Source organism: Aplidium turbinatum, chromosome 13, assembly GCF_918807975.1.
Source record: "Aplidium turbinatum chromosome 13, kaAplTurb1.1, whole genome shotgun sequence".
NCBI classification, from domain to species: domain Eukaryota; kingdom Metazoa; phylum Chordata; class Ascidiacea; order Aplousobranchia; family Polyclinidae; genus Aplidium; species Aplidium turbinatum.
The window spans coordinates 24,191,886-24,216,006 of NC_137484.1; the positions used below are offsets into that span (position 1 = coordinate 24,191,886).

General features: G+C 38.8%; 1 protein-coding gene across 1 annotated transcript; it reads right to left on the bottom strand.

Moving 5' to 3' along the window:
- Window positions 1-8,003: 8,003 nt before the first annotated feature.
- Window positions 8,004-12,734, bottom strand: LOC145782242 (solute carrier family 35 member G1-like). The gene is made up of 3 exons (XM_082594025.1): window positions 12,539-12,734; window positions 11,559-12,433; window positions 8,004-10,987 (listed from the first exon to the last, which is right to left on the bottom strand). Exons 2-3 carry the CDS (start codon window positions 12,423-12,425, stop codon window positions 10,862-10,864), a joined length of 993 nt encoding a protein of 330 aa, XP_082450151.1. The 5' UTR covers window positions 12,426-12,433; window positions 12,539-12,734; the 3' UTR covers window positions 8,004-10,861.
- Between the last annotated feature and the right edge of the window lie 11,387 nt (window positions 12,735-24,121).

Sequence of the window (24,121 nt, forward strand, 5' to 3'; positions counted from 1 at the left end):
TTTGCTATCAATAAAATTTAAATTGTGTTTAAAATAATTTTAGTGCATTTTACACAAACAACAATAATTAAATTTTCAAACCTACAAACTCTCCCTTTATATAATTCTACAACACTTATCGTCAGTTCCCAAGTTTGGCTCATTTTTCTTGGCGGTAATACATTGAATTAAAAAAATTATATAAATGATTCTCGAACTGCAATAAGGTGAATCAGTGAACAGGGCTTTGTCATTGAGTTGGCCTGATCAGTATCATATTAATAGTGCCACAGCAGTCTTACCTCTGGTACCACTTAAAAAAGAATTCTCACCACCAATGTCATGGAAAACTGCAAATTACTGCCGAGAATACTAAGTTGAAATTAGTTTAAATGATGATTGAACAGTTACATAGTTTTAAGGCCAAGTGATGAGACAGTCAATACAGTATGAAAGGACGTTACTTTGATACTGCTCCAAAGCATACAGCTCTATGTTGGCAAGACACTATGGATGGCAAAATAAGATCAGCTGACTTGATAAACACAGTTTACACAGATACGGTATGCCTGTAGTTGTGTAATTAGTAATTCTAATATATTTCATTAAAAAATAAAGTGATGATTATTTTTACATTGCAAATATATGCTATTGTACATTATTCTTAATGATTATTATGATTGTTAGTAAATATTACTGGCCTATTTACACGTTACAAAACATCACATGCTTTTTCAGTGATCTTGCTGACACAAGTAATTCGCAATGGTAAAAACTGACAGTTTCATTTTGCATATAAAAAAAATTAAACCTGGACTGATTTGGACAAACCATAACTTCTGCTATTTCCTATAAATAGGAATGAAAGGGACATCCTACAATTGTGCGCTGGCCTCACAGGGGGGGCAGATTTCTAAACATGATGCAGCCTTCCACTGATGGTGAACAATCTGGACTTTATAAATTAACACATCGCGTACGACCATTTTTTCACAGCAGAATTTACTTTTGTACGTTTTGATTTCCAAGCTTTATCTTCGGTAGTTTTGTAAACGATTGAAATACATGTAGGCTATATAAATTTAACTCATTAGCTATCAAGTATCAAAGTCACAAGTACGGTACACACCGTTTATTTTATGATAAAAAGTACAACAGCGCCACTCGTGAGAGTTCGTGAAAAGTTCTGGAGAAGGTCAAATCAAGTCAATTTATTTCTAGAATTTTAATTCTCATTTTCTCTCGCCATGCTGATCATCGACCCAAGTAGATTGATTGAACCTTTATCCTCAGCGCCGCTTGATCTTAAAGCTTCTTCGTCCCAGACGTCACGCGCTAACCGACTGAGCTATCGGGGCGAACGAACGGGAAGAGCAATGAGAAATTTTCCTAAACAAATATCCGGTGCTTTTCTCAGTGAAGAAATAAGCCTAAAAGAAAAAAAAAATTTTTTTCACAAAAGCTTAGTTCGAAACGAAATCAAAACAACAACTTCTATCACAAAAGTTATATTTCTAATTAAAAAAAATGCTTAACCTAAATTGTCGATATATAGCCAACTAATCCATCTCAAATCAACCACCAAATATTTTTTCAAATTAAACAAAAATAAACAACTTTGAGTCTAAACAAACATGAAACAAGATATTTTCCCCACCCCGTTAGCTCAGTAGTTACGCGCTTGACTCAAGATCAAGCGGCACTGGTTCGACTCTCGGGGTGTGCGCTTTAGCAACTCATTTCAGGACTGCTCTCCATTCAGCGGCACCTAGTGAATGGAATAATTTCTCAGCAACAATACTTTAACCACAGTCTCTATAGGCCTATTACCTTCAACTGTCGGAAAAACTTCACTCTGCCAATCTCAGAAACCGGCCCTGCGTCAAAAGCCTCAACAAATATGCAAAACTATCAGGAATGACCTATCAAGGCTTTGTCAGTCCAAGGATAAAGATTTAAAAGCAAATTATCTAAATTCATGTGTGCTTTTTTGACGTAATCACGTTCTTCTAATGAAAAATAAATAAATAAAAAAAAGACATAAATTTGTTTATTTGAAAACCGGGATGTTTCCAGCACTGTTTTAATTGTTCAAAAGTCATCGGAATATTTTTTTTTGTTTGTTTATCTTTATCCTGCATTGCGGGAAAGCGGACTTGAGCGCTATGCATCGGTGTACGCCTTCCGACATACACCTGACCCACGCTGCAGCCGACGGCAATGTCTGATTTTCCGGTTGTCTACTCTACTTATGACTTAAATTTTGTACTACCCATTACTCGAAATCGATCACTGGGTAGAGGCAATTATCGTAAAGTTTCTTGCCCAGAGAAACAACAGCAAGTGCGGGTGGCTGGAGTCGAACATGCAGGCTCTCGACTGCGAGCCCAACGCGCTAACCACTCGGCCACGGCTGCCGACCTGCAATATTGTAGGTTGGTTTTGAATCTGTATCCTCGGACTGACAAAGCCTTGACTGGTTATCCCTGGTAGGCTAGTTTCGCCTGTAGCGCACCAGCATGGGGCTAAGAGGGATCAAGCCCCCCCAAAACCGGCCACCGAAAATGAAGTTTTTGTATGTTCCCCCATGGCTACCTAAAGATACGGCCTGATTTGTCACATTTTGCAGAAATTTCCAGATTTTGCTAACTTTGGGCGAATGTTAAAATAAATTTTTCTAAAAATTATATTTTTACGCTTTGTTTACTGTTTTCCCCAGATGACACAATAGGTTTTAACATCCTCACATGTTGAAAAACAAAGAAAATTTGATTTCGAAGATTTTAGTCAGACTGTTAATTTTCAATAACAGTCTGATTAAGCGTTTTTTAATTTGCTTTTTCTCATTTGCTATTGCTTCCCCAAGGCAGCAAAAAGCTTTTATAGCATTAGAAGACAGCAAAAAGTAAAAACATTTCAGAAAATGTCAGTCAAACACTAGCAGTACCGTAGCTAAAATCAAAATCTGCAAAATGTGGCAAATCAGGCCACATCTCCAGTTGGCCATGGTTTCCCATTTATACCTTTTTCTTACAGGTTAGATATGAATAAGATAGGCTACAGCAATGCAACAGGACTGAGCATTACAAAAATATATATTTTACATATTTACAAATAGTTTTAACAGTCGAACGTTTTCGGCTTACTTAAGCCCTCATCAGGAACCTGAAAATATTTATAAAAATGCAATAAATTTCGACTTCTTGAAGGTAAAATTACATTAAGAAAAGGCAACTACATGAATAACTACAAAAAAATTTGCTCCACAGGGAACGTGATACATACATCAAGTAAATGTTGAGAAAAATAGACGCGTCTCCAGTAAATAAGTTAATTGTTTGTTTAAATTTGATTGATTGAATCTTTATCCTCGGACTGGGAAAGCTTCTTGCAGAGCTTAATCCTGGCAGTTTCGCATACTTGTAGAGGCTTTGAATCACTGACGCAGGCCCGGTCACCGAGATTGACAGAGTGAAGTTTCCGATTGTTGAAGGCTTGTTGTCGGGGAATTATTCCATCCATTAGATGCCGCTGAATGGAGAGCAGCCCTTAACGTGCGTTGCTCAAGCGCACACCCCGAGAGTTCCTGAATGTTAGTGTCAAATTGGGACTTGCCTTTGCGTAAAATTTTAAATGAGTCAGCAGAGAATTTTCGATCTGTACAAAAAGAACACTCCATGATATGGTCTTTGATGGCACTTTTAAGTAGGAAAAACGTCCACATCAAATTGACTTTTTAGCCTACTTTTACAAAATTAATGTTTTGCTTCAAACTGATTTCGTGCTAGTTTTTTTCGCACTTGTTTGTGTTAGCAAACGGAAAGGTAATTCTATTTTGTCATACATGAGGAAAAAGTCGAGATCTACCGTATAGAAGATTGCGAGAGTAGACGTAGGAATGAGGATGCTGAAGGTGCTAGTAGCATGGGGTTCACTAGGCCAACTTGTAATCTGAGAGAACAAATCCTGATGTATCGGCAACCGGTGGGCTGTGGGCCGTGAGTGTCTTTAAATAATCAAAAGGTTGGGTATTGGCCTATTGTCACTGTCACTATTGTCGCAAATCACTCGGCCGACATTTCTGAATTAGCCCCCCCTATTTTTTTTTTTGGTTGCGCTACTGAGTTTCGCATAGGCTACTTGTAGGCCCAGAGGCTCTTGACACAGGGCCGGTTATCGAGATGGGCAGAGTGAAGTTTTCCGATTGTTGAAGTGTTGTTGCCGGGGAATTATTCCATTCACTAGGTGCCGCTGAATGGAGAGCAATCTTGAAAATGCGTTGCTCAGCCCGAGAGTCGAACTTGCGCCATGTGATCTTGAGCCGGGCGCGTAACCACTGAGCTAACGGGTTGTATTCAGGTACCGGTAATGAAACAAAGGCTGCAAATGTCATGATCAGTAAATCTGTCAATATCACTGCGCATGAGGTCTAGCAAATAAAAAAACTGGTCCTGCTGCAATTTGTTAGACAACTTCTTGCTGCTGCTGCAATTTGTTAGAAAATCTTGTTGATAGAGCTCGTTCCTTTTCACGGAAGACAGGTCACCAGATTATCAAGACCATGTTTAGCTCCTAGACTTCGTATTCCATCTTGCTTGTTCAAAAGGAAGAAAAATCATGTTCGCACGAAATAATTATCAATCGAAGCTGTAAGTTTAAACTACGCATGTAAAACTATGTTTTTTGGCCAAAAGAATTAAATCGATAAATTTTGATGACGTTTTAAGCGCACTAGGGTTGGTTGATTTAAATCAAATGATTCAAATCATGATTTAAATTAAACAATAAAAATCAAAAAAATCAAATGATTTTTTATTTGCTAAAATAAAAATAAATATCAGTAGAACTCGGTTAATCCGGATGAAACTGGAAGTACAAATGAGTCAGGTTTGATAGAACCGTCATCGGTTAATCCGGATCTTCGCCTAATGCGTATGGAATCGCCGGTCAAATCGAATCCGGATTAACCGAGTTCTACAAACGTTTCACTGCTTCTCTGTAATACAAAAGTTATATTTAAATACTTAAGGCTGTAGGCTATGCATGTTTTGAAAGGCAACTTAGTTTACGTGGCAGTTCACAAACAGCGTTGTTCACTAAACATAGTTTTTGAGCAAGTTTTTTCAACTTTTGATGTGGTTCAATCAGAAGTTCGAAATTGATTGGGCACTGCAAAAGCTGGCGAGCTTGTATTTATGTACAAACAGACTTAACTGTGTAATAAACTGCAGTTTTGTGTCATTTGAACTTTTATTGTTTTGGTATGGTACGTCGGTAACATAATATATTACACAGTTAAACTTTCTTTGCAAAAAGTCTAGTTGTAGGCTATGCATCAGTTGAGCAAAAAAGCAAAGTGATGTGTGCTCAAACGTAAGGAAAGATCTTAGTGTAGTGAGATGACAGTCTGAGACGTACCTCAATCTCGATATGCACATTATGATTTAGTATAAAGCAACATATCACACCTACTTAAAAATATGTGCAATAGACAGGCTAGCCTACAATATGATAATAAAAATGATTAAACACTTGCAAAGCAAAGCCTTTTAATCAATCAAGGAGTTAAAAATAATTCTGCTATCTTACTAAAATTATCTCTTCCCCCAAGTAGACTCGACGCTTTTTTATATAAAAAAAATCATGATTTTTTCCGACCCTGAAGCGCACTTACACTGAAAATTGTGGTGTTGGAGAAGGTTACTGCGTGTTCCTTGGACAGCCAAAGTAACAAATGAGAAAATTCTAGAACAAATTAAACCGGACATATCCCTAGAAGCTAGAATCGTCAGGCAGAAACTTTCATATTTTGGCCACATCATCATTATCAGCCATTGTTGTTCCACTGCAGGATGAAGGCCTTCCCCATATCTTTATAATTTTGTCTGTTTTTGCACGTTTGTGTCCAGTGTTTGTCGAATTGGTAGAGTTCGTCTCGCCATCTTGTCTCCTGTTTCCCTCTTTTGCGTTTATTGTCAAGCGGTATCCAGTCAGTAGCTCTTCTTGTCCATCTGTTGTCAGTAAAGGGACAACTGATTCTAAAGTGGCCCAAGTTAACTTGGGCCAAAAATGAGTTTTTGATTTAATCTTGCAGAAAACGATATAAGCTTGTTGCTGACAAAGTTTGGAGTCTTCAGATGAAAAGACTTTTTTTTTAGTAAGTAAACCAAGTTAACTTGGTTTCTTGAAAAAACAGTTCATTATTGCAAGAGTGGCCCTAGTTCACTTGGGCCATTCTTGCATTTACGATATTGCAATTTTCATCAAATCCATAGAACCAAGTCAAATAGCTTCTAACTGATTGCTTGGTAATGCTGCGTATTTTTTAGTCCTTTGTTCTTTTCCACTCCTTTGTTATCGAATATGTCGACAACAAGCTGAAACAATGCCCTGGAATAGTTTATTGTAATATAGAATTGTCTTTTAATTTGCTTTTGCAATAATTAAAGTTAGTGAGTTTTGCAACCATTGCGATCGTGTAGTAGGCCCAGTGTTTTTCAACCTTTTTTTGAGCCGCGGAAAACTTTATGCATTAGGCCTACTATAAACTTGCAGAACACCAAACAAAATTTTATAATGATGCAATAAAATAAACAACACAACAACAATTTATTCACTTTCAGTTTTTCCCAGTGCGATATCTGGCCTGTTTGGATGAGTATAAAGTTGATACTTGGGCAGGAATTGCAGAAAGACAGACGCGATTGATTGTGATTTCAATTATTAATTAATAAACTGCTAAATAAATGCAGAAGAGCCAAAAGTAATAAATTTAGAGGAAAATGTGCGGTGAAAAATGATGATGTGGGAGCAGAAGATGAGGAATATTGTGTGGTTTCAGTGTTTTGTTGTTTGGTTTTTTTACTTATCTTAAATAACAAAATGTTAAAAGCTTTGTTTCTAGTTTGACGTCAAAACAAGCAAGAAATCTTTTTTAAAAATGCAAAATTTTTAACTTGGGCCACTTTTCTGTTTTGAGAAAAGTTTTTATAATCTGCACCAAGTTTACTTGGGTCGCTAGTTTTGATTTACTTTATAATAGAAAAATGGCCCGAGTTAAAACTTACGTAATAAACGGTGATGACGTCATCATCCAGTTAAACCAAGTATCACAAACAGTTTCTTGCTCACTCAAGTTTTCTCACATGCAAGATGAAGATTGCAAACCTTCAGTGACAATTTTTATCAATACGTGAACCTTTAAACTCGATTATCTCAAAACCACTTTTTTTAACTTGGGCCACTTTAGAATCAGATGTCCCGTGTTGTTCGCATGATATGTCCTGCCCAATTCCACTTTAAACTTTTTATTGTTTGAATGATATCTTTGATTTGTGTTTGTTGTCGTTGTCGTATCCATTTGGCTGGTTTCCTGTCTTTCCATGTAATGCATAAGAGTACTTTTTCATGTGATCTTTGCGCAGTGCGTAGTTTGAGTGTCAGTGCTTTCGTTAAGTTCCATGTTTCTGCTCCGTATGTCATTATTGGGAGAATGCATTGATTATATAAACAACAAGATGGCTTGACACAATTGTAAATGACAGTGGTATGAGAGTGCATGAATTGAAGGAGGCTGCGTGGGATCGAGAGATGTGGAGAAAGATGACGTATAGAGTGACCGAGAGTCGTAAACGACTGAACGGATGAAGAAGTAACTGAACTTTTCTTGGATAAATTGTGTTTTGAATTCGTTCTTCAATATTTTTAACTTCCCTTTTGATGCAAGACAAATCTTCTACAAGTCAGCAGTTATGAACTGAGCGAATGGCAGTTGAGCAAGTGACAACTAAGTTAGCAACTTTTCAGCAAGTGGCTAATAATGAAACTGAGCAAGCCAAAGCATGTCACGAGTCAGCATTGTCTGACGACAAAGCAAATAAATAAATTTATCTGAATCAAAATCTTTTTTCTCGGTTACGTCACTAATGGCTAGTCGTTGAAGACGATACATTGCGAAATTAATTCAGTTGCTTCCAGAACCTGCTTAGAAACCACCGTGAGAAAACATTCCAATCACGCCACTCTTGCATTGTGTTGTGTGTTATAGCAATAAGCATCAGCCTTGAATCTTGTCGGCAAACATGGATGATATAATGAAATGAAAGCGAGAACATGCAGAAAATCTTTGCAAAATTTACGATGAAACGCAGTAAATTAACATCACTTTCTACTATCATCCAAGCTTTGCTAAAAACTTCAAGGCAAAAGTATTATTTTAAGGTTTATCCCGGTTCATTTGTATCCAACAACAAACCATCCTCCCAGCCTCGCACGCCATGGAAGGAATGATGCGTCGCGCGTTGATGACGTTTACAATCAATAAATTGTTGACAACCACCGGTCTGGTGGGGCACAATGAACCAGAGTATCGTTACCGACAACGCTTGGGACAAACAAGAAGTGTACAGAGAAAATATTAAAAAAGTAACAGAAGTAATTCTACTAAAGAATAAATAAAGACTACGGGGTCTGGTGAAATGTAATTGGATGAAACTTTGGAATACTCTGTTTAATACTCACACGTCTCAACACTAGGCAAAACCTTTAGAGTGTGTTACGTTTTGAATTCACATTAAACAATAAAAATACAACAATTAAAGTACACACAGAAAAACTACGAAGGTGACCGAACGACTTTGAGTAGCTGTCACTAGCAATATTATGTTCAGTTGTTACTTCATAATACAGAGCACCACAAACATTGGTGTACAATTAACGTCACAATGGTCAAGCGTCGTGTGCTTTTGTGAAGCGAACAGCAATATAGCGGACACGTGGGCCACCAAATGGTGCTGCATGAGGTCCCAATGGTGTAACATGACCATTTCTTCTTTTTTTTGGGTGTTAATTTTCCAGTAAACTTTAAATATGTAATCTACTTGTATTTAAAACAAAAAACAATAGTGAAACACAGGCGGTCGTTTGTTGAATAAAGGGAACACCTAAAAAGTGGTCACGCTACTCCACTGGTGGCAACATATCTGGCGACAGAAGGCGCTAAAGCGATATTGTTGTCGGAGATGCTACAGAAGAAGCTAATCCCGGCCGGAAAATCAGCAATTTTTACCTTGATTCAACATACACAGACGTTGTATGAAAGTAAAAGGAACTGATTTGCTAGCAGAGACCAGAGAAGAATATGCAATGATTCCGACATTAATGCAATGAAGACTAAAGATATTCTCTAAAGTGGCAATGAATCGGTCTGTGTAGGTCAGTAGGTGAGTGACTAAAGTAGGTCAGTGGCTACGCAATCGCTCATCACGTCATATAAAGGAGGCACAAAGCTGCACAATAAGGTTGCAACAAATATAACAACAAACTATCATTGCATCTCTTCTACAAAAAGTACGAATTGCATGGAGACTTCGCAAAACATGAAGACACATGGGAAACAGGCAGAAAGTTCACATGAAGCTGAAAAATGAACGTAATGGAAAATTAAAACTACTGATATTTCATCGATTCAATCATAAGCTATGGTGGGACTTGGTAGAAAGATGTGGAAAGTGGGGTAAGACGGTCCGGATGAATAAAAATCAAAGTTGTTGATAAAAGAACGGGAAGAGCTCAGTGAAGGAGGAACACTGCGTGACATCGACAAACAGAATTGTACGAACTGTGTTTGGGCAATTTGAGGTAAAAAATACTTTTCATATGTACGTCAGTACTCAGTACGAAAGCAAAGTGACAAGTAAAACAAATAAGTTATGAATTAATTATTAAAATCTAACAGAACTTAAAATCGAAGATAAAAATATATTTCAGTAGAACTCGTTTTGTTGCATTCTCGCCAACAACAAACTTGGGATGGCCGATCAGAAAGCGAGTATCATCATCATCATCAGTGAGTATTATCATCAGGTTGGGAGTCTATTCACCACCAGACATCGCTTTGTTAATCGTACTCCTCCTGTTCGGTGGACAAGGTCGTGCAAAGGTTGCTCTAGCAACCAACCACGTGGTTACGAAAGTTTCTCAGTTTGAAATCTTCCCGTTTCTGGTGCTTAACACCAACGATTGACACGCAACGACAGCAAAACTCGACTTAGCACGCTGCGGCACTATGCACGAGCATTACTCCATTTTTGCAAAGCACAGCCACTGAACAACATATGTTAGACTACCATGTTGTGAAGCGACAAAAACCAACTTTGAGAAGTCAGAAGAAAAGAACAATACATCAACATAAATTATTGCAATTTCATTGCTGAAAATTATTACAAATATATTAACAAACCCCAAGAGACATTCTTGCTTGATAATTGTGCCACAGATATGCCTCCATGTTGACAAAAATCAGAGCGGAATGAGCAATGTGTGGGATAAAAACGAAGAGAAAGAAAACGACTGAAGAGGAGACGGAAATGAGGGAGACTATAAACTAACTTACAAAGGCAAATAATGCCCATGTACTAAGGAGGGAGGAAGGGAGGTTTTTTCGAAAGGCATTGAAGATGGGTGGGAAGAGGAAGAAGATGCGATGGACAGAACAAGATGGAAAATAAGAGTGAAGGCAACCGCTGCAAGCAAAGAATCGGCCCCCACCACAAGTGGAGAGAAAACTAAATTTAGATGATGACGTTCGCGCTTTTATAATTTAAACCTGGGCTTATAAAAAGAATTAGTACGATTGCAAAATAACTAAAAACATCAATGCAAGACATCTCGCGCACTCACAGCGCGCATTGTGTTGTGAAACAATGTAGCAATCAACAGTAATTGATTTTCATGCCGCAAATGGCATGCTTTTGTTTGAGCGCATCTTTCAGATGCATCATGGTAGTGACATCATAAAGGCGAAACATGGCACAAAATGGAAATGTTATAAATGAAATTCTCCTAGTCGCAAACAATAAATAAGGAAGGTCACTTGCACTGGTCATTCGCGCTTGTTGGCGATGGTTGTGTTGTAGACCTTCCGAATGGCAAGCACGAATATGCTGAAAAAGATCAGGCCTGAACCCCCTAAACTGAGGGGGGAGGGAGGGTCGTGAAGGACGACAACCTGAACAATAAAATAGTTTTCGTTGAGTTGCTTTGTTTTATTACTTGACAGTGTTGACACATCAATCAACTTAGAAACAACTTCTGACATTTACAAGTCGATAGAAAACTTGGAAACAAATGAAAGGATGGGTGTGCATTTCATATAAACTAATCAAGAACGATTGTACAAAAGAAATACGATGACAAGTTATTGAAAATCTTCTGTTCAGAGTAGCAACAAAAGACAACATATTGTGCCTACTTAAAAACGTGAAAATGTTAATTATATGGAACAATGCCCCAAGGAGTTCTCCATTCTTAACACCACCAAACCTTGTATCCACAAAATGGTTCAAATCAACACAAACATGTAAAAGTGCCACTAACAAGAGAAATATACTTTTTCAATTCTAAACTTTATGTCAGTGCAAGATTAAGGTGAAACGTGATGTGCTCATTCAATGCACAATAATTTAAGTTAAGCAACTAAGCTCACCAGACCCTCAAAAGAAGTAATACAGTAATACATAAACAAAGTACATCAATTTAAACACCAAAGTTTTATAAAATAACACTCAATGTCAACTCACCTGCAGCACAAACACAATGACGATCTGAAATGATCGCACAACGCAAATTGTGCTCGCTCTCTCGTAATGTAAACTGGTGGTCATCAGCCACTGTGAAGCCAGGCCGGTGAATCCAACCAAGAAAATATAAGGAAGCTCATTCCAGCAGGGGAATGCGAAGGCTTCTGTCACGACTGTTATAATGGTTGATGTGAAGAATCCCATCAGGGAGTAGTAGAAGACATTGAGGGAAGCGTGGGTTGCTTTCCCAAGTTTCCTAATGATCACAAATGTTACCCCTGCAAAGACCCCTCCAGCTAAAGCAAACATAACTCCAACGATGTTGTACCCATCATTTCCAACACCTCCGAATATGAACGATGGTTTTGCGATAAGAACAATCCCTGCCATTGCAAATAGAGACATGACCACATCCAAAATTGTGAACGACTCATTCAACAATAAATAACCAAGAAATCCTGCGAAAATGACGTTGGAGAAAGAGAGAGTGACCGCATCACCGAGAGATATTCGCTGGACTGCTTGGTAAAGGCAGATGGCTGCAGACGATCCAATCAGCCCACGAAGCAGAAGAAACTTAAACATCCCAGGAGGTCCCAAGATATCGAAAGATCTGTATTTCCAGTTGTATGTGACATATGGCATCAACAGAAGAAACTGCACGGCACAACGACTTGCTGACAATTGAATAGCAGCATTGGAATGGATCAACTTTACAAGAAGATTGTTGACAGAAAACACAGCCGCAGACACAACGCAGCAGAGAATACCGAAGCCAGGAAAAGGTGGCTTGTGCTTGTGTATCGCCTTCTCATTGTTGTTCTCTTCATAGACAGATGGACCAGGCTCTTCAAGTACCACAGACATTACTTTTCCTAAAAATAAAAATCAAACGTAAGCTACTACAAAAAGGTACCTTATGCTTGTTCTCAATGTCTTGAAACAAAGTATAGCCTAGACTAACGATATAAACTGCTTACCTAAAGCAAGAAATTAATGAAATTGTATTAGTTTGAGGCGCAGGCTTTCCTAGTTTCATCCCAAACAGCTGAATATCTTGAAAATTTAGCAAAAATTCTTTCTTGTTGAAATATTTTGAATTCACAGCAAAGCTTTGCTAATGTTACTGAAATAATTAAGTCATAAAAGTAAGTTTATGTATCAAAATAACCTTCCTAAACTTCTGGTGGTGAGAATAAAAATAAATTAAAAACATTATATTTTGATACAATTCATCTGGGGATGTTCAATTTAAAGACACAATCATTTTTGTTAAGCTTATTTTAAGCAACGGTGATAGTTATCATCTTATCACTTTGGCTCTTACAGCTCTTATCAATTTGTCTGCGTATCCAAATGGTGAGAGCCCTGGTCTGAAAGAGTGCCAGTTCGACACCGCTCAAGAGCATGTGGCTGTGTCATTGGCAAGACACCTAAAGGAAAGCATGCCATCAATTGCAGATAAACCTTGATAAGAGATTATTATGGAAGCACAACATGTAAAAAATACATAGAACAATAGTACTGTAATGTAATAGATTATGTCATAAGATGATTCCAAGGTAAATTTTAAAGGATCCCTGTTCCAGCCTTGAACGTATGTAAGCTAGGTTAGTGCATTTATGACTGTTGGTGGAAAATATTCCAGGCATTTATTACACATACTGATTTATTAAAAAAGTATTTTACAATGAACTTTTGGGGTTCTCTATTTTTATTACTAGATCATGTGTACCTATATGGTATAGCCTACATATACAAGAAATCACAAAACCATATCCTTGAGTAATGACTTCTATAGTAATTATAGCCTCTGCCTTCATTTTTGATAAATTAAATCAGGGGTCACCAAACTTTTTTCTCTGAGGGCCGGATTGCTGCAAGATTAACAGCTGCGGGCCGGATGCGAATTGCGAAAAGATATACAACTATTTAGAATCTCCATTGACTTGATTTGAGCACAATAAATAACAAAGTCAGCGGTGGAATAGCAAAGTTGTGATGAAAATCGAAAGGTTGCAGGAAAAGTTATCCCCTGCTGTGATACACTACAGGGCATCGTGCTCTTGAAAAAATATTACATCTTTCCAAATTTGGTCTAGTAGGCTGTCCCCATTTGTGGTGGCCTAATGTTAAACAGCAACGTCTGTCTTTTACAAAAAGTTTGGTAACTTTTTTCCGCAACAGTTGTAGTGCAGCTGTTATTTCCGCAGCACGTGGTGGACCAGATAAAATCAGTTCGCGGGCCGGTTTCGGCCCACGGGCCGTAGTTTGGTGACCTCTGAGTGAAATAAGAATATGTACAGTACAGATATGCTTGTATTCCACAATAAATTCTAGAGTAGTGATGAATAGGCTTCCAGAGGTACGATAATAATTCAGAGACCAAATTATTAGACTGGCAACTAGGCCTATCCTCTGAATGAAAGCCATTTATCCACAATACTCTGTAAAAACTGTTTTTGATTCTTCTAGGCTTGCTTATTACAGCATAAGAGCACAGCAATCATGTCAAGTGCTTGTGCAGAAAAGAGAAAACCTTCAAAGGTTTAACACTTGAACTCGCAACTTAGCAAGAACTATCTTGTTATTCAGGCCTATCAGGGCCGGATTAAGGTTTTCATGGACCTGGGGCTATTGGTAATCTGAGGCCTATATTTCATTTCCCTCATTGTACCAATCACAATTAAAATGAAATAACAAAAATTATACCCGAAGTACAGTATTTACTTATTAAACTCATTCAAATGACATGCTTTCTGGACTTAGACAAAGCAAAGCTGTTAATAACATCATTGGTGTCTATTTTTTCCAAAATTTTGTTTTCAATGCAGAGTAGAGCCAAGGAATGCAATCTTTTCTGGTCCATGGATGAAGGCAGTTGATTCTTTACTCTTTTAAGCACTGAAAATGAGCGCTCACCTGAACAATTAGAAATCATCAGACAAAGATACATTCTTAGTAGCCTACAACAAATACGTTAGGAAATGCATACATAAACTCATTTTCATTGATGAATCTAAACATTCGAGTTTCTTTGCTGCATTCGCTGTTAAAATAGTGTTGTTTAAGCAGTGCAGAAAAATGAATTATCTCTTCAGGCAGTGATTCTTTCAGAATCTTGATCATCTGGATGATAGTGAAGCAATGTTTTAGCACTCTCTTCAATTTTACAGTTAGACATGGTGTTTAATTCCGCCAGAAACGAAAATCTTATTTGAAGACGATCGTATGCTGCGATTCGGGATTTCATACACAAAATAATTTGGTCAATGATTGGCAAATATGAGTCTACTTTGAATCTGCACGATGGATCAAGTGATGTGTCTTCAGATCCACCTTCGCTATCCAAGCATACTTTTCTTCTCTTCCTTCTTGAAATTTCTTCATTCAATATAATGATGACAGCCACTTAAACCCCCCCCCCCAGGGTTATTCAACTAATCTTAACAAAGGTCCAGTTTGACAAGTTGCATATTTTTAACGGTCCGGTGAACAAGTTATTTCACACGCAACCACGAAACCTAAACTACTTTATCAAACCACTTTCTTAGGTAAAATGTAACTCGAATTAGATTTCTGAGAAAGTATTGGAGAGTTTGGGAGTCGACTACCCCCAGCAACTAGATTAATCACAGTAGAAATTGCTTCCTTCCAGTAGAAATATGTTTAAAAAAGCCCTGAAACGTGGCAAAGAGGGTATTCTTCCAAAAGCTCAAGGTCCACCATCAACCCCCAGAAGGTCCGGATTCGGACCGCGGTCCGCCAGTTGAGTAGCCCTGCTCTACCCTTTTTTTGAGTTTTTGAAATTGGGATCTAAATTTTTGAACAAAGTTATAATAGACCCTGAAGCAGATTTGTTGCCTTATTCAAAGTAATTTTGCTATCCTGTAGCGCCCGACTAGTTTTATAAAACCGTTCCATTATGCAAGACCATAACTCAATTAAAATAACGGTTTCAAGCTTTTCCATTGACAAGATAGCCTAAACCCCTTGGCTGTTTCTTTAGTTTGTGATTGTTCGTCATTGTCATCAGACATTGCTTTCAAGACTTGAAGAACTGCTTGATAACTTTTTCTTAGCGCATGTATAACGTCATATCGTGTGCCTCCCAACGTGTATCAGACGAAGGCTTAATTGTTGGCAAATAAGTTAAGAACCACTGGTTTACACAGTTAGCGTTCGTTCTATGATATTCGTCCTTTATTTTTTCGATCGTGATAATAACACTGGTCTACACAAAATTTCATGTTTGGGTTTTGACAACTCATTTTAGCTAATTTTGGGGCGCTGAATCCGAAAATTAACTCAGATTTTCTCTATCACATCACGTTTTTGAGATATGAAATATCCCTAATTTTTGAAAAAAATCAATTTTTGCCCCCCCTCTGTTGTCAAAACAAGGAATTCTGATGCAATAAACACTGTTTTACCTGCAATAATCTAGCTTTAATTAGCAAACAAGCATTCTATATTATATTCACTCATATTTGCGTTGTCTTTATTAAAAATTTCATGCCTTGAAATAAAAAATAGGCATGCAAAAGAGCAACCATAATAACATCAAACGCTACATTATGCTGACGAACATGTCGATAGGACAGTGACAAGGTATTATCTGAATTATAGCCTACAGTTCACACAATATGCACATTGCACATAGACATTCCAATGGAGTGCAGAAATTCTGAAGACACACACAGAAATAGCAAAGTGCCAAAATAAAGATTGACTCAAAGGGACTTGGGCAGGGCGAGTTCAGAAACAGTCAAAAAAAGAGCTTTCATAAAATATGAACTCTTCACTTACGGTATGCTTAAAAATGCGCTTTTGAGGGACTTTCTTTTATGAGCAGCATCTGGAATTTCTCTTTTAAAACTCCAGCAATAGTCGGCCAGCCATCATATGACAATCCCACCGACCTTGATAACGTTCCTCCATAGTTTTAATATCCTGGTGGAAACGTTCACCCTGTTCTTCACTAACTTTCCCAAGGTTTTCTGGAAACTCATCCGCATGGCTCTTCAAATAGTGAACTTTGATGCTCATCCTGCATCCCAAATCTTCAAAACTAAGCAGTAGCTCCCTTAAGAGATCTTTATAATTTTCTGCTTTTCTGTTTCCCAAAAAATATCTCACAACAGCACTGAAAGCATTCCAAGCTCTAGCCTCGAATGGCAACATTGATTTTACAAAATTTTCATCCTTTAACAATTGCCTGATTTGTGGTCCATTGAAAATCCCAGCTCTTTTTTTCTCTTCACTGAGACCAGGAAAAGCATAACATATAATATACTTAAAACACTCTCCTTCATGATCCAAAGCTTTTACATATTGTTTCATGAGACCAAGTTTGATGTGAAGAGGAGGCAAGAGGATCTTTTTGATATCAACTAACTGATCACGTATGATATTTTTGTCTCCAGGTGTCATGGTGAGCCTTGGAGGCCACTCTTCTTTGTTCCAGTGCTGATCCTTGGCCCTGCTGTCCCAGTAGCATAGGAAACATGGGTATTTGGTGTAGCCACTTTGTTGCCCCAGCAACCAGCTGGCTTGAACGTTCAAGCCAGCATGGAAAAATGCAACGCTACCAATCTCCACTATGTCCTATTACGATTATCATAACAGGAATTTTTTTTATTTTAAAGGAAATCTGAACCAATTTATGAATTTAGTGTAAACATATCTCTATATTTGAAAGTTTATAGCTGTCACAAAATAATTATATTTGACATTTTACTGCACTAAAAAGGGTAAAATTGGTCAATTTCATAAAATAATGGCAACGATACAAAAAAAACTTGATGTGATAGAGAAAATCTGAGTTCATTTTCGGATTCAGCGCCCCAAAATTAGCCAAAATCAGTTGTCAAAACCCATACCTGAAAAAAAAAGTTGAAATTTGTAGACCAGTGTAAGCATGTCAGTTGCTCTTAGTAAGTTGTTATCGGTGGGCCTATTTTTTGGTGGGCCTGGGGCTGCAGCCCCATCAGCCCCCGCCTTAATCCGGCCCTGCTGCCTATCATTGGACCCCTAATCAATCCATTAACAACAAGATCTTGAAAGATTAAAATCAATCAATCAATGGCTGGTTTATTTTTTTCTCAAATTATCACGACAAATACACTGGTAGGCCTACATTACATAGAAGTGAGAGAGGAAGAAAAAGACCTTATGAGGTCACCAAGTCAGCTTCCACCCTGGCAGCAGTATTTTACAAAAAAATATTACCAACAATATTGAAACAAACTCTCCAATCTTTCTCAACATATTTGCTCTCAACTTAACCTCATCGCGACTGAACCAAGCAACTTCAGCAACATACTTATATATAGTTGGCTCACAGCGGCGTCCGGCACCTGACGTGACTAACGTCGCGTCTTGTCGCGAAGAAATTGCGAAACAATGATATCGACAGGTTGCGTCATCAAAGCCTTCTCGGTGCGGTTCACCGTTGGAAAACGATGAGATGTTGTCACATAAGCACTAAATGCCACTTTGGCATGAAAACATTGCGTTTATCATCAATTTGAATTTCATTACCTAACACAGACTAAAAACAAAGACTCAACTATCTGTCAACCTCAAACATTTATTTTGATTTGATGTCACTTTTAATCTTCACGCTTGAACAAATCCAAATTCTTAAGCATCACTTTTGGGGATTACCCAACAGCGGTATTAAAAATAAAAATTCCGAGAAGCATCATAGTTCTATTAAATACTTTTTGAGAGAAATTAACTTCCCATTGGCATAATGTTCTTCAGAGGAGGTGCGGTTGTGTAAGCTTTCGAACTTGGCAGATCTATTTCGGCGTGTAAACGAGCGAAACACTTATTTACTCGGCTTTGCACAAACATTTTTGCGACAGAGTTGCTGAGCATTGTAGCCTACTGTAAGTCAGCACTTGAAACATTATTTTCTGGATCATATGTGATCTTAATCTTCATAAAAAAATCTGATTAAATTATGTTGTAGCCTACTGTAATTCTACTTTCGCAGCAATCCTATTAGTCCAGATACAAAAAAAGCACTGTCACAATTAGGGACATCTCGTGGAAACGAATACCGGTACTTATTTCTAACGTTCAAAATAATCAAATTTCTCGTGGTTTTCCCACCGGCTACTTATGCGAGAAATCTTTTTTATCACTATCGTTTGGTAAAATAAAGAAATCTGCTAGTTGCCGAAGCAGAGACTTCTTCGATGCCTCTCGCATAGCCTAGCATACTGGCAGCGGAACAGTAGCAAACTTTCCAAAGACGTTGATTATCAGGGCCGGATTAAAGGTTTATGGGGCCCTGGGCTGAGCTGAAAGTGGGGGCCCTTATCAAGTGACATTTTTCGCTAAAAATTAATGGTGGAGTGGAGCTACGACACGGGCCCAGTTGCATGTACACCGAGCCCCAAACAGCGGACCAGTAGCGTACGGTAGCCAGAAAAAAATTGTGGGGGGCCAAATATTTGATGAATTGAAGAGAACAACAAAGTGTTTGATTTAAAGCCATCGCCAGTTGATGTGCAGTGGCGTATCCTGGTGGGTTGAAGCAATAAAAGTGGTAGGGGGGATAGAATGTGCCGAAGGCACGCGTATTCTAGGGGGGTCCAGGGGCATGCCCCCCCGGAAAATTTTTGAAAAATTACACTCAAATAATGGATTATAGTGCTTTCTGAAAACACTTTTAGGGTAATATTTGTATGAAATTTATTAGCAGATAAACAGCTATTAACTTATTAAAGATAGCTCTTACACACGAACGGGCAAAAACTGCGGCTAAAATTAGAGAACACTAAAAACTCAGCTACACAAAAACTCAATAACTACACAAAAGCCCAACAGAGTAAGCCATTCTGAAATTGCTTCCACAAATTACAATAGTTCAAAGAAACGTAAATCGAGTAAATTTTGCGCGATTTACGATTTGCAAAATTTATTGGTGTCTTTCTGTGTGTCTAAAGCAAGTCCTTGGGGGTGTTAATAGCCAGATGTCTTGGAAAACGATATAAATTTCTACAAACTTTATTATATTTTCAACAAAGGGCTCAACTTTGGAATCCAAACTTAGAAAATTTGGGGAGCATGGCCCCTTTCGCCCCCCCCCCCTCTGGCTACGCCTATGCAGCGGATCACCTTCTTGTTTGCCCTTGGCTTGCCACCCAGTGCAGTAGGTGGGACCTGTCAGTGTATAACTCCGTTGCGGAAGAATGTGTCAATCTGTGGTGTACGGTATCAACGAACTTTAGAAGACTCGATAGAAGACGAAGAACTGCATCATATCTAACTGACCATCTTGTATCAGATAATGTCTTCAAAACAGGCAAACCATCTAGGAATTTTTGATGGACTTGCCAACGATGAGTAGACGAGACGAGCCATGAATAAAGGCTTTGCAACAATTCAAAAAGCTCAGCGGCAGAACGGCATGTTTCTACAGGACATTTAGGCTACCAATTAAATTAAAACGGCAGCCGTGGCCGAGTGGTTAGCGCGTTGGGCTCGCAGTCGAGAGCCTGCATGTTCGACTCCAGCCACCCGCACTTGCTGTTGTTTCTCTGGGCAAGAAACTTTACGATAATTGCCTCTACCCAGTGATCGATTTCGAGTAATGGGTAGTACCAAATTTAAGTCATAAGTAGAGTAGACAACCGGAAACAGACATTGCAGTCGGCTGCAGCGTGGGTCAGGTGTACGTCGGAAGGCGTACACCGATGCATAGCGCTCAAGTCCGCTTTCCCGCAATGCAGGATAAAGATAATAAAACAAACAAACAAAGTGAATGTGCTGTGCAAGGGACATATTGAGCTACACTACATTTCTCGCGCAGAAGAGCTTGAAGACCGTTATACTTGCCACTCATATTGGCAGCATTATCATAACTTTGACCTGCAATCCGCACCATTTTCGGATATGAAAGTATCAAATAAATATGTTTTTGTTAAAAAAACGAAGAAAAATTGAATAACTGGGATTGGGCAGGTGTGCTGCAGCACCGCAGCACATATGGGTGAGCCGCCCTTGCTTGTTTGAGATACAAATTAAAGCAGTAGGAATCTCCAGCTGTGCAACTAAAAAAATTAGTAGATTTTTTTCTTTGATGTGGGGGCCCCCAAAAGTGGGGGCCCTGGGCTTCAGCCCAGTCCACCCCCCCTTAATCCGGCACTGTTGATTATTATAATAATAATGCTTGTTTTTATACAGCGCTGTATTCAAATCAGATTCAAATCTATTGAGACAAAAGTATTGATGTTTTGTTGTGTGAGTTAATTTATTGCCGTTTTTTCGTTAATTTTATTGCCGTTAAATTTCGCCCTAACCAGTCGAGCTTCGAGGTTAAGATTAAAAAGTTCACTAAGCATAATTCTGCGCTAGGAAATGCTTAGAAAAGTTACTATACTTGGGTCCAACCTGTCAGAGGCACTTTAAGTAGATCAGACATGCAGAATTGTTGCATTATGGTACTTAACTACAGCTTTAGATAACAAAAGATTACAAACATCAGTAGCGTAGCCAGGAATTTTGAAAGGGGGGGAGTTGACGACCCAGCGGCGGGGGGTCTGGGGGACCTCCCCCAGAAAAATTTGAAAAATTACTTTGAACTTGGTGCATTCTGAGAGCATTTTCAACAAAAATGTGGTTACGAATATTCCTGTAAAATGGTGGTGTCTGGTGGCATAGCAAAAGGATAAGATCATGTTTTCTTCGGCATTTGTCGGAAATAAAGCTAATTCTCTATGTTTTCTTGTTGCTAATTTCTGGCTGAGATGTTTGGTATTGGCAAAACTTGCTCTTTTAATGCAATTTTGTTTAAAATTAAGCAATTTTTTTAGACTGAAAGCATCATTCTCAATATCGTGACGTCACACGCGTGCCAAAGGGGGGTGTTAGATTTTCAACAGGTCCTTGATAGGCCTACCTTTAGTTTTACTGCATTACTCCCGTTAATTTGTGTATTCGCCACCTAGCGTCGTTTGCCCTTCATTGTTATGTTATCGCTCTTTGCAAATGGCAACACTCACCATGAGATTGTCATCGAACTTTCGAGACGTTTTCCTTTTTGCTGCTAGTTTGCCAGCTAGCCGAACTTGTTAGTTACTGTAGTTTGTAACTGAAAGTTGATTGAGTGATGTTTATGCTTTGTTAGCTGCTTCTCTGTTATGTATTTCTACAGGACTTAAGTTTGACAACTGCTATGGTAATACTGTATTTACGTGTAGGCTGAATTCCATATGTGCAGCTTGCTATCTCTCAAAGTTCAACTTACTTGTGATGTAATAATGTTTTTTGTAGCTGAATGTTGACTTTCTACCGTGAACATACGTAACGTATCTCTGATGTGCGTAAATTGTTGTTAGTCTAATACTTCAAACTTAAATATTGCAGAGTCAATCACCATAGAATCCTCCGCGTACAAGTGCATCATTTGGCCTTAGTGATCCGGTTATACTACCGGTACGTTTATTATTCTGAATTGTATGATTGATTGATTTGTGTCGTGAATTGTGGATTCATGTTTACTACTGAATTATTGACCAATAATTTGTCAGTCTAATGGAAATTAATTCTTGTAAACCGATCTTAACTAGGCCATGTGAATTGCCACGTTTCTTTGTTTTTAATGCTGGTCTAGCGTTATGGTTGTACGGTAGCCTACGTAATAATTGTGAAAGGTAACATCGCGAATTTATTTATTCAGTGCGTCATTGGCCAACCTGTGGAAGTTGTGTACCGTACAGTGGATTGAGAACTGTTAGTCAACAAATTTGGTACGTTTATCAGTTCGACTGTTGTGCTTGCTGAATTGTGACTAGTGTCTTATGTTGTGTTATTTCTTGACAGAAAAACCGTATAAACTTCATTGCTGCGAAGCAGTCATTGGAAACCGAGTGATTTCTTCAAGTTGGCGTGCTTTAGTAGTGCTCAGTCCTGCCAGGTGGATTAGGAAAATCGTAACGTCACCGGCGCAATTAACTACCGTACCTGTTGTGTTCGCGTCGCACACAACAGGGGGGGTTGTAACCCACAAACCCCCCCCCCCCCCCCCTTGGCTACGCCACTGATAAACATCTGTTCTATTTGCGACGATCGATTGTTACCGGTCTGTGAGCGTTTTTCAAAATTCTTGGGCTACTTGTACACCGTTATAAAAACTGTGGGCCATGGCTCAGCAGTGAATCATAAAAGCATTTTCATTTGGCCACAGCCTACAGAGGTAGCATTTGTGTAAATTTTGGCGCATTAGTGTTGGAGGTCGAACTTATCAGTAAGCTCTTTCAATTCGAGCCTTTTTAGAATTGAAGTGTAAATTGACGTCTGCAGACGTTAAATCAACGTAAAAACGATTGATTTGTTGTCTGGGTCGGTGTGACTATGAGCAAGCGAACCGAGCATAAAATGTTTCTAAATTAAAAAACAGTGCAGCCTGTTTGTTTTCAATTTGAGAAAGCAGGTGGTCAATAAAGCCTGCTACTGTGATGAATGACAAAAATCAGCAAAATCTTATTGCCATCCAATAAGTTACTTCAAACTGATAGAGTCCAATAGGCCATAACGTAGCCAATGAAAACCACTACAAATATCAAAATTGATTTCGCACTCGCTCATTGGATGCACACTGTGTTTTTTTCGCATCCACACAAAAATAAATGACCATCCATCCAATTAACTTTCCTTATTATAATGAAAGAGTATTGTGTACGAATGAATTGCCTTCTTCTTGGGTTTGAGGCCACCGCAAGTCACGTTGTCAAATCCAGGCACAGCGGCCAATGAATTGTGTGTTCATCGAGCGTTGTTAGCTCCATATATCTAGCCTGGGTCGGTATACAGGACAATGGTAGATAATGTGGTGTGCAGTCTGAAAATCTGAGCCCCATGCACAAGACGGTGAGTCGGCGAGGCCCCGTTGAAACATGCTGCCATTGAAACGGCCCACCCCAGTTCGCAAGCGATTGAGCTTCACCCATTCCTTCCGAGTTAGTTCTGCTCCAGGTGGTGTAACATCTTGGATGAACTTTTCAATGTTCATTCATAGCTTGTCACGCCAGTGTCGGAGCCAGGTAAGAGCATTGTTTGTGATGTTTTGAGGTTGTTGTCATCACATGAAGGGCTAAGGGGGCAGTTGGTGAGGATGTGCTTCATCGTCTGATTGTCTATGCCGCAGCCGCAATCACACGTAGGGTCAGGAGTCATCTTCCATCGGAAAAGGTTGCTTGTATTTCTCCCGACTCCACAGCGGGCTCTATTGAGGCAGCACCACTCTCTTCTCTCAAGGTTGAGTGAACTCCAATCAATCACAGTCAGTCCGGCCGAGATTTTATCTTCCACTCGGGAAATAAATGGTTTCAGGAGGGGAGTAACAATGGGGAAATTCCCGCTGTGATGGCCTCAAATGTGGTGAGTCCTGGAAAATCAAGTTATTGAAGCGAATGGCAACAACTGGAGACCGCAACTCACAGGTCACCTGGGTGGTAAAAGGATAAACCCTCGGCCCCGGTTGCCAAGGAAAGAAACTCACCCTACTGAGCAAGTGCACTTCTCAATGCAGTTACAGTGGAAAGCCT

Excerpts from the sequence above, each read along its gene's own strand:
- LOC145782242 (XM_082594025.1), bottom strand. The coding sequence starts at position 12,425 with ATGTCTGTGGTACTTGAAGAGCCTGGTCCATCTGTCTATGAAGAGAAC. Across the intron at positions 10,988-11,558 it reads TCATTGTGTTTGTGCTGCAG|GTTGTCGTCCTTCACGACCC; the intron begins GTGAGTTGACAT and ends TTTATTGTTCAG.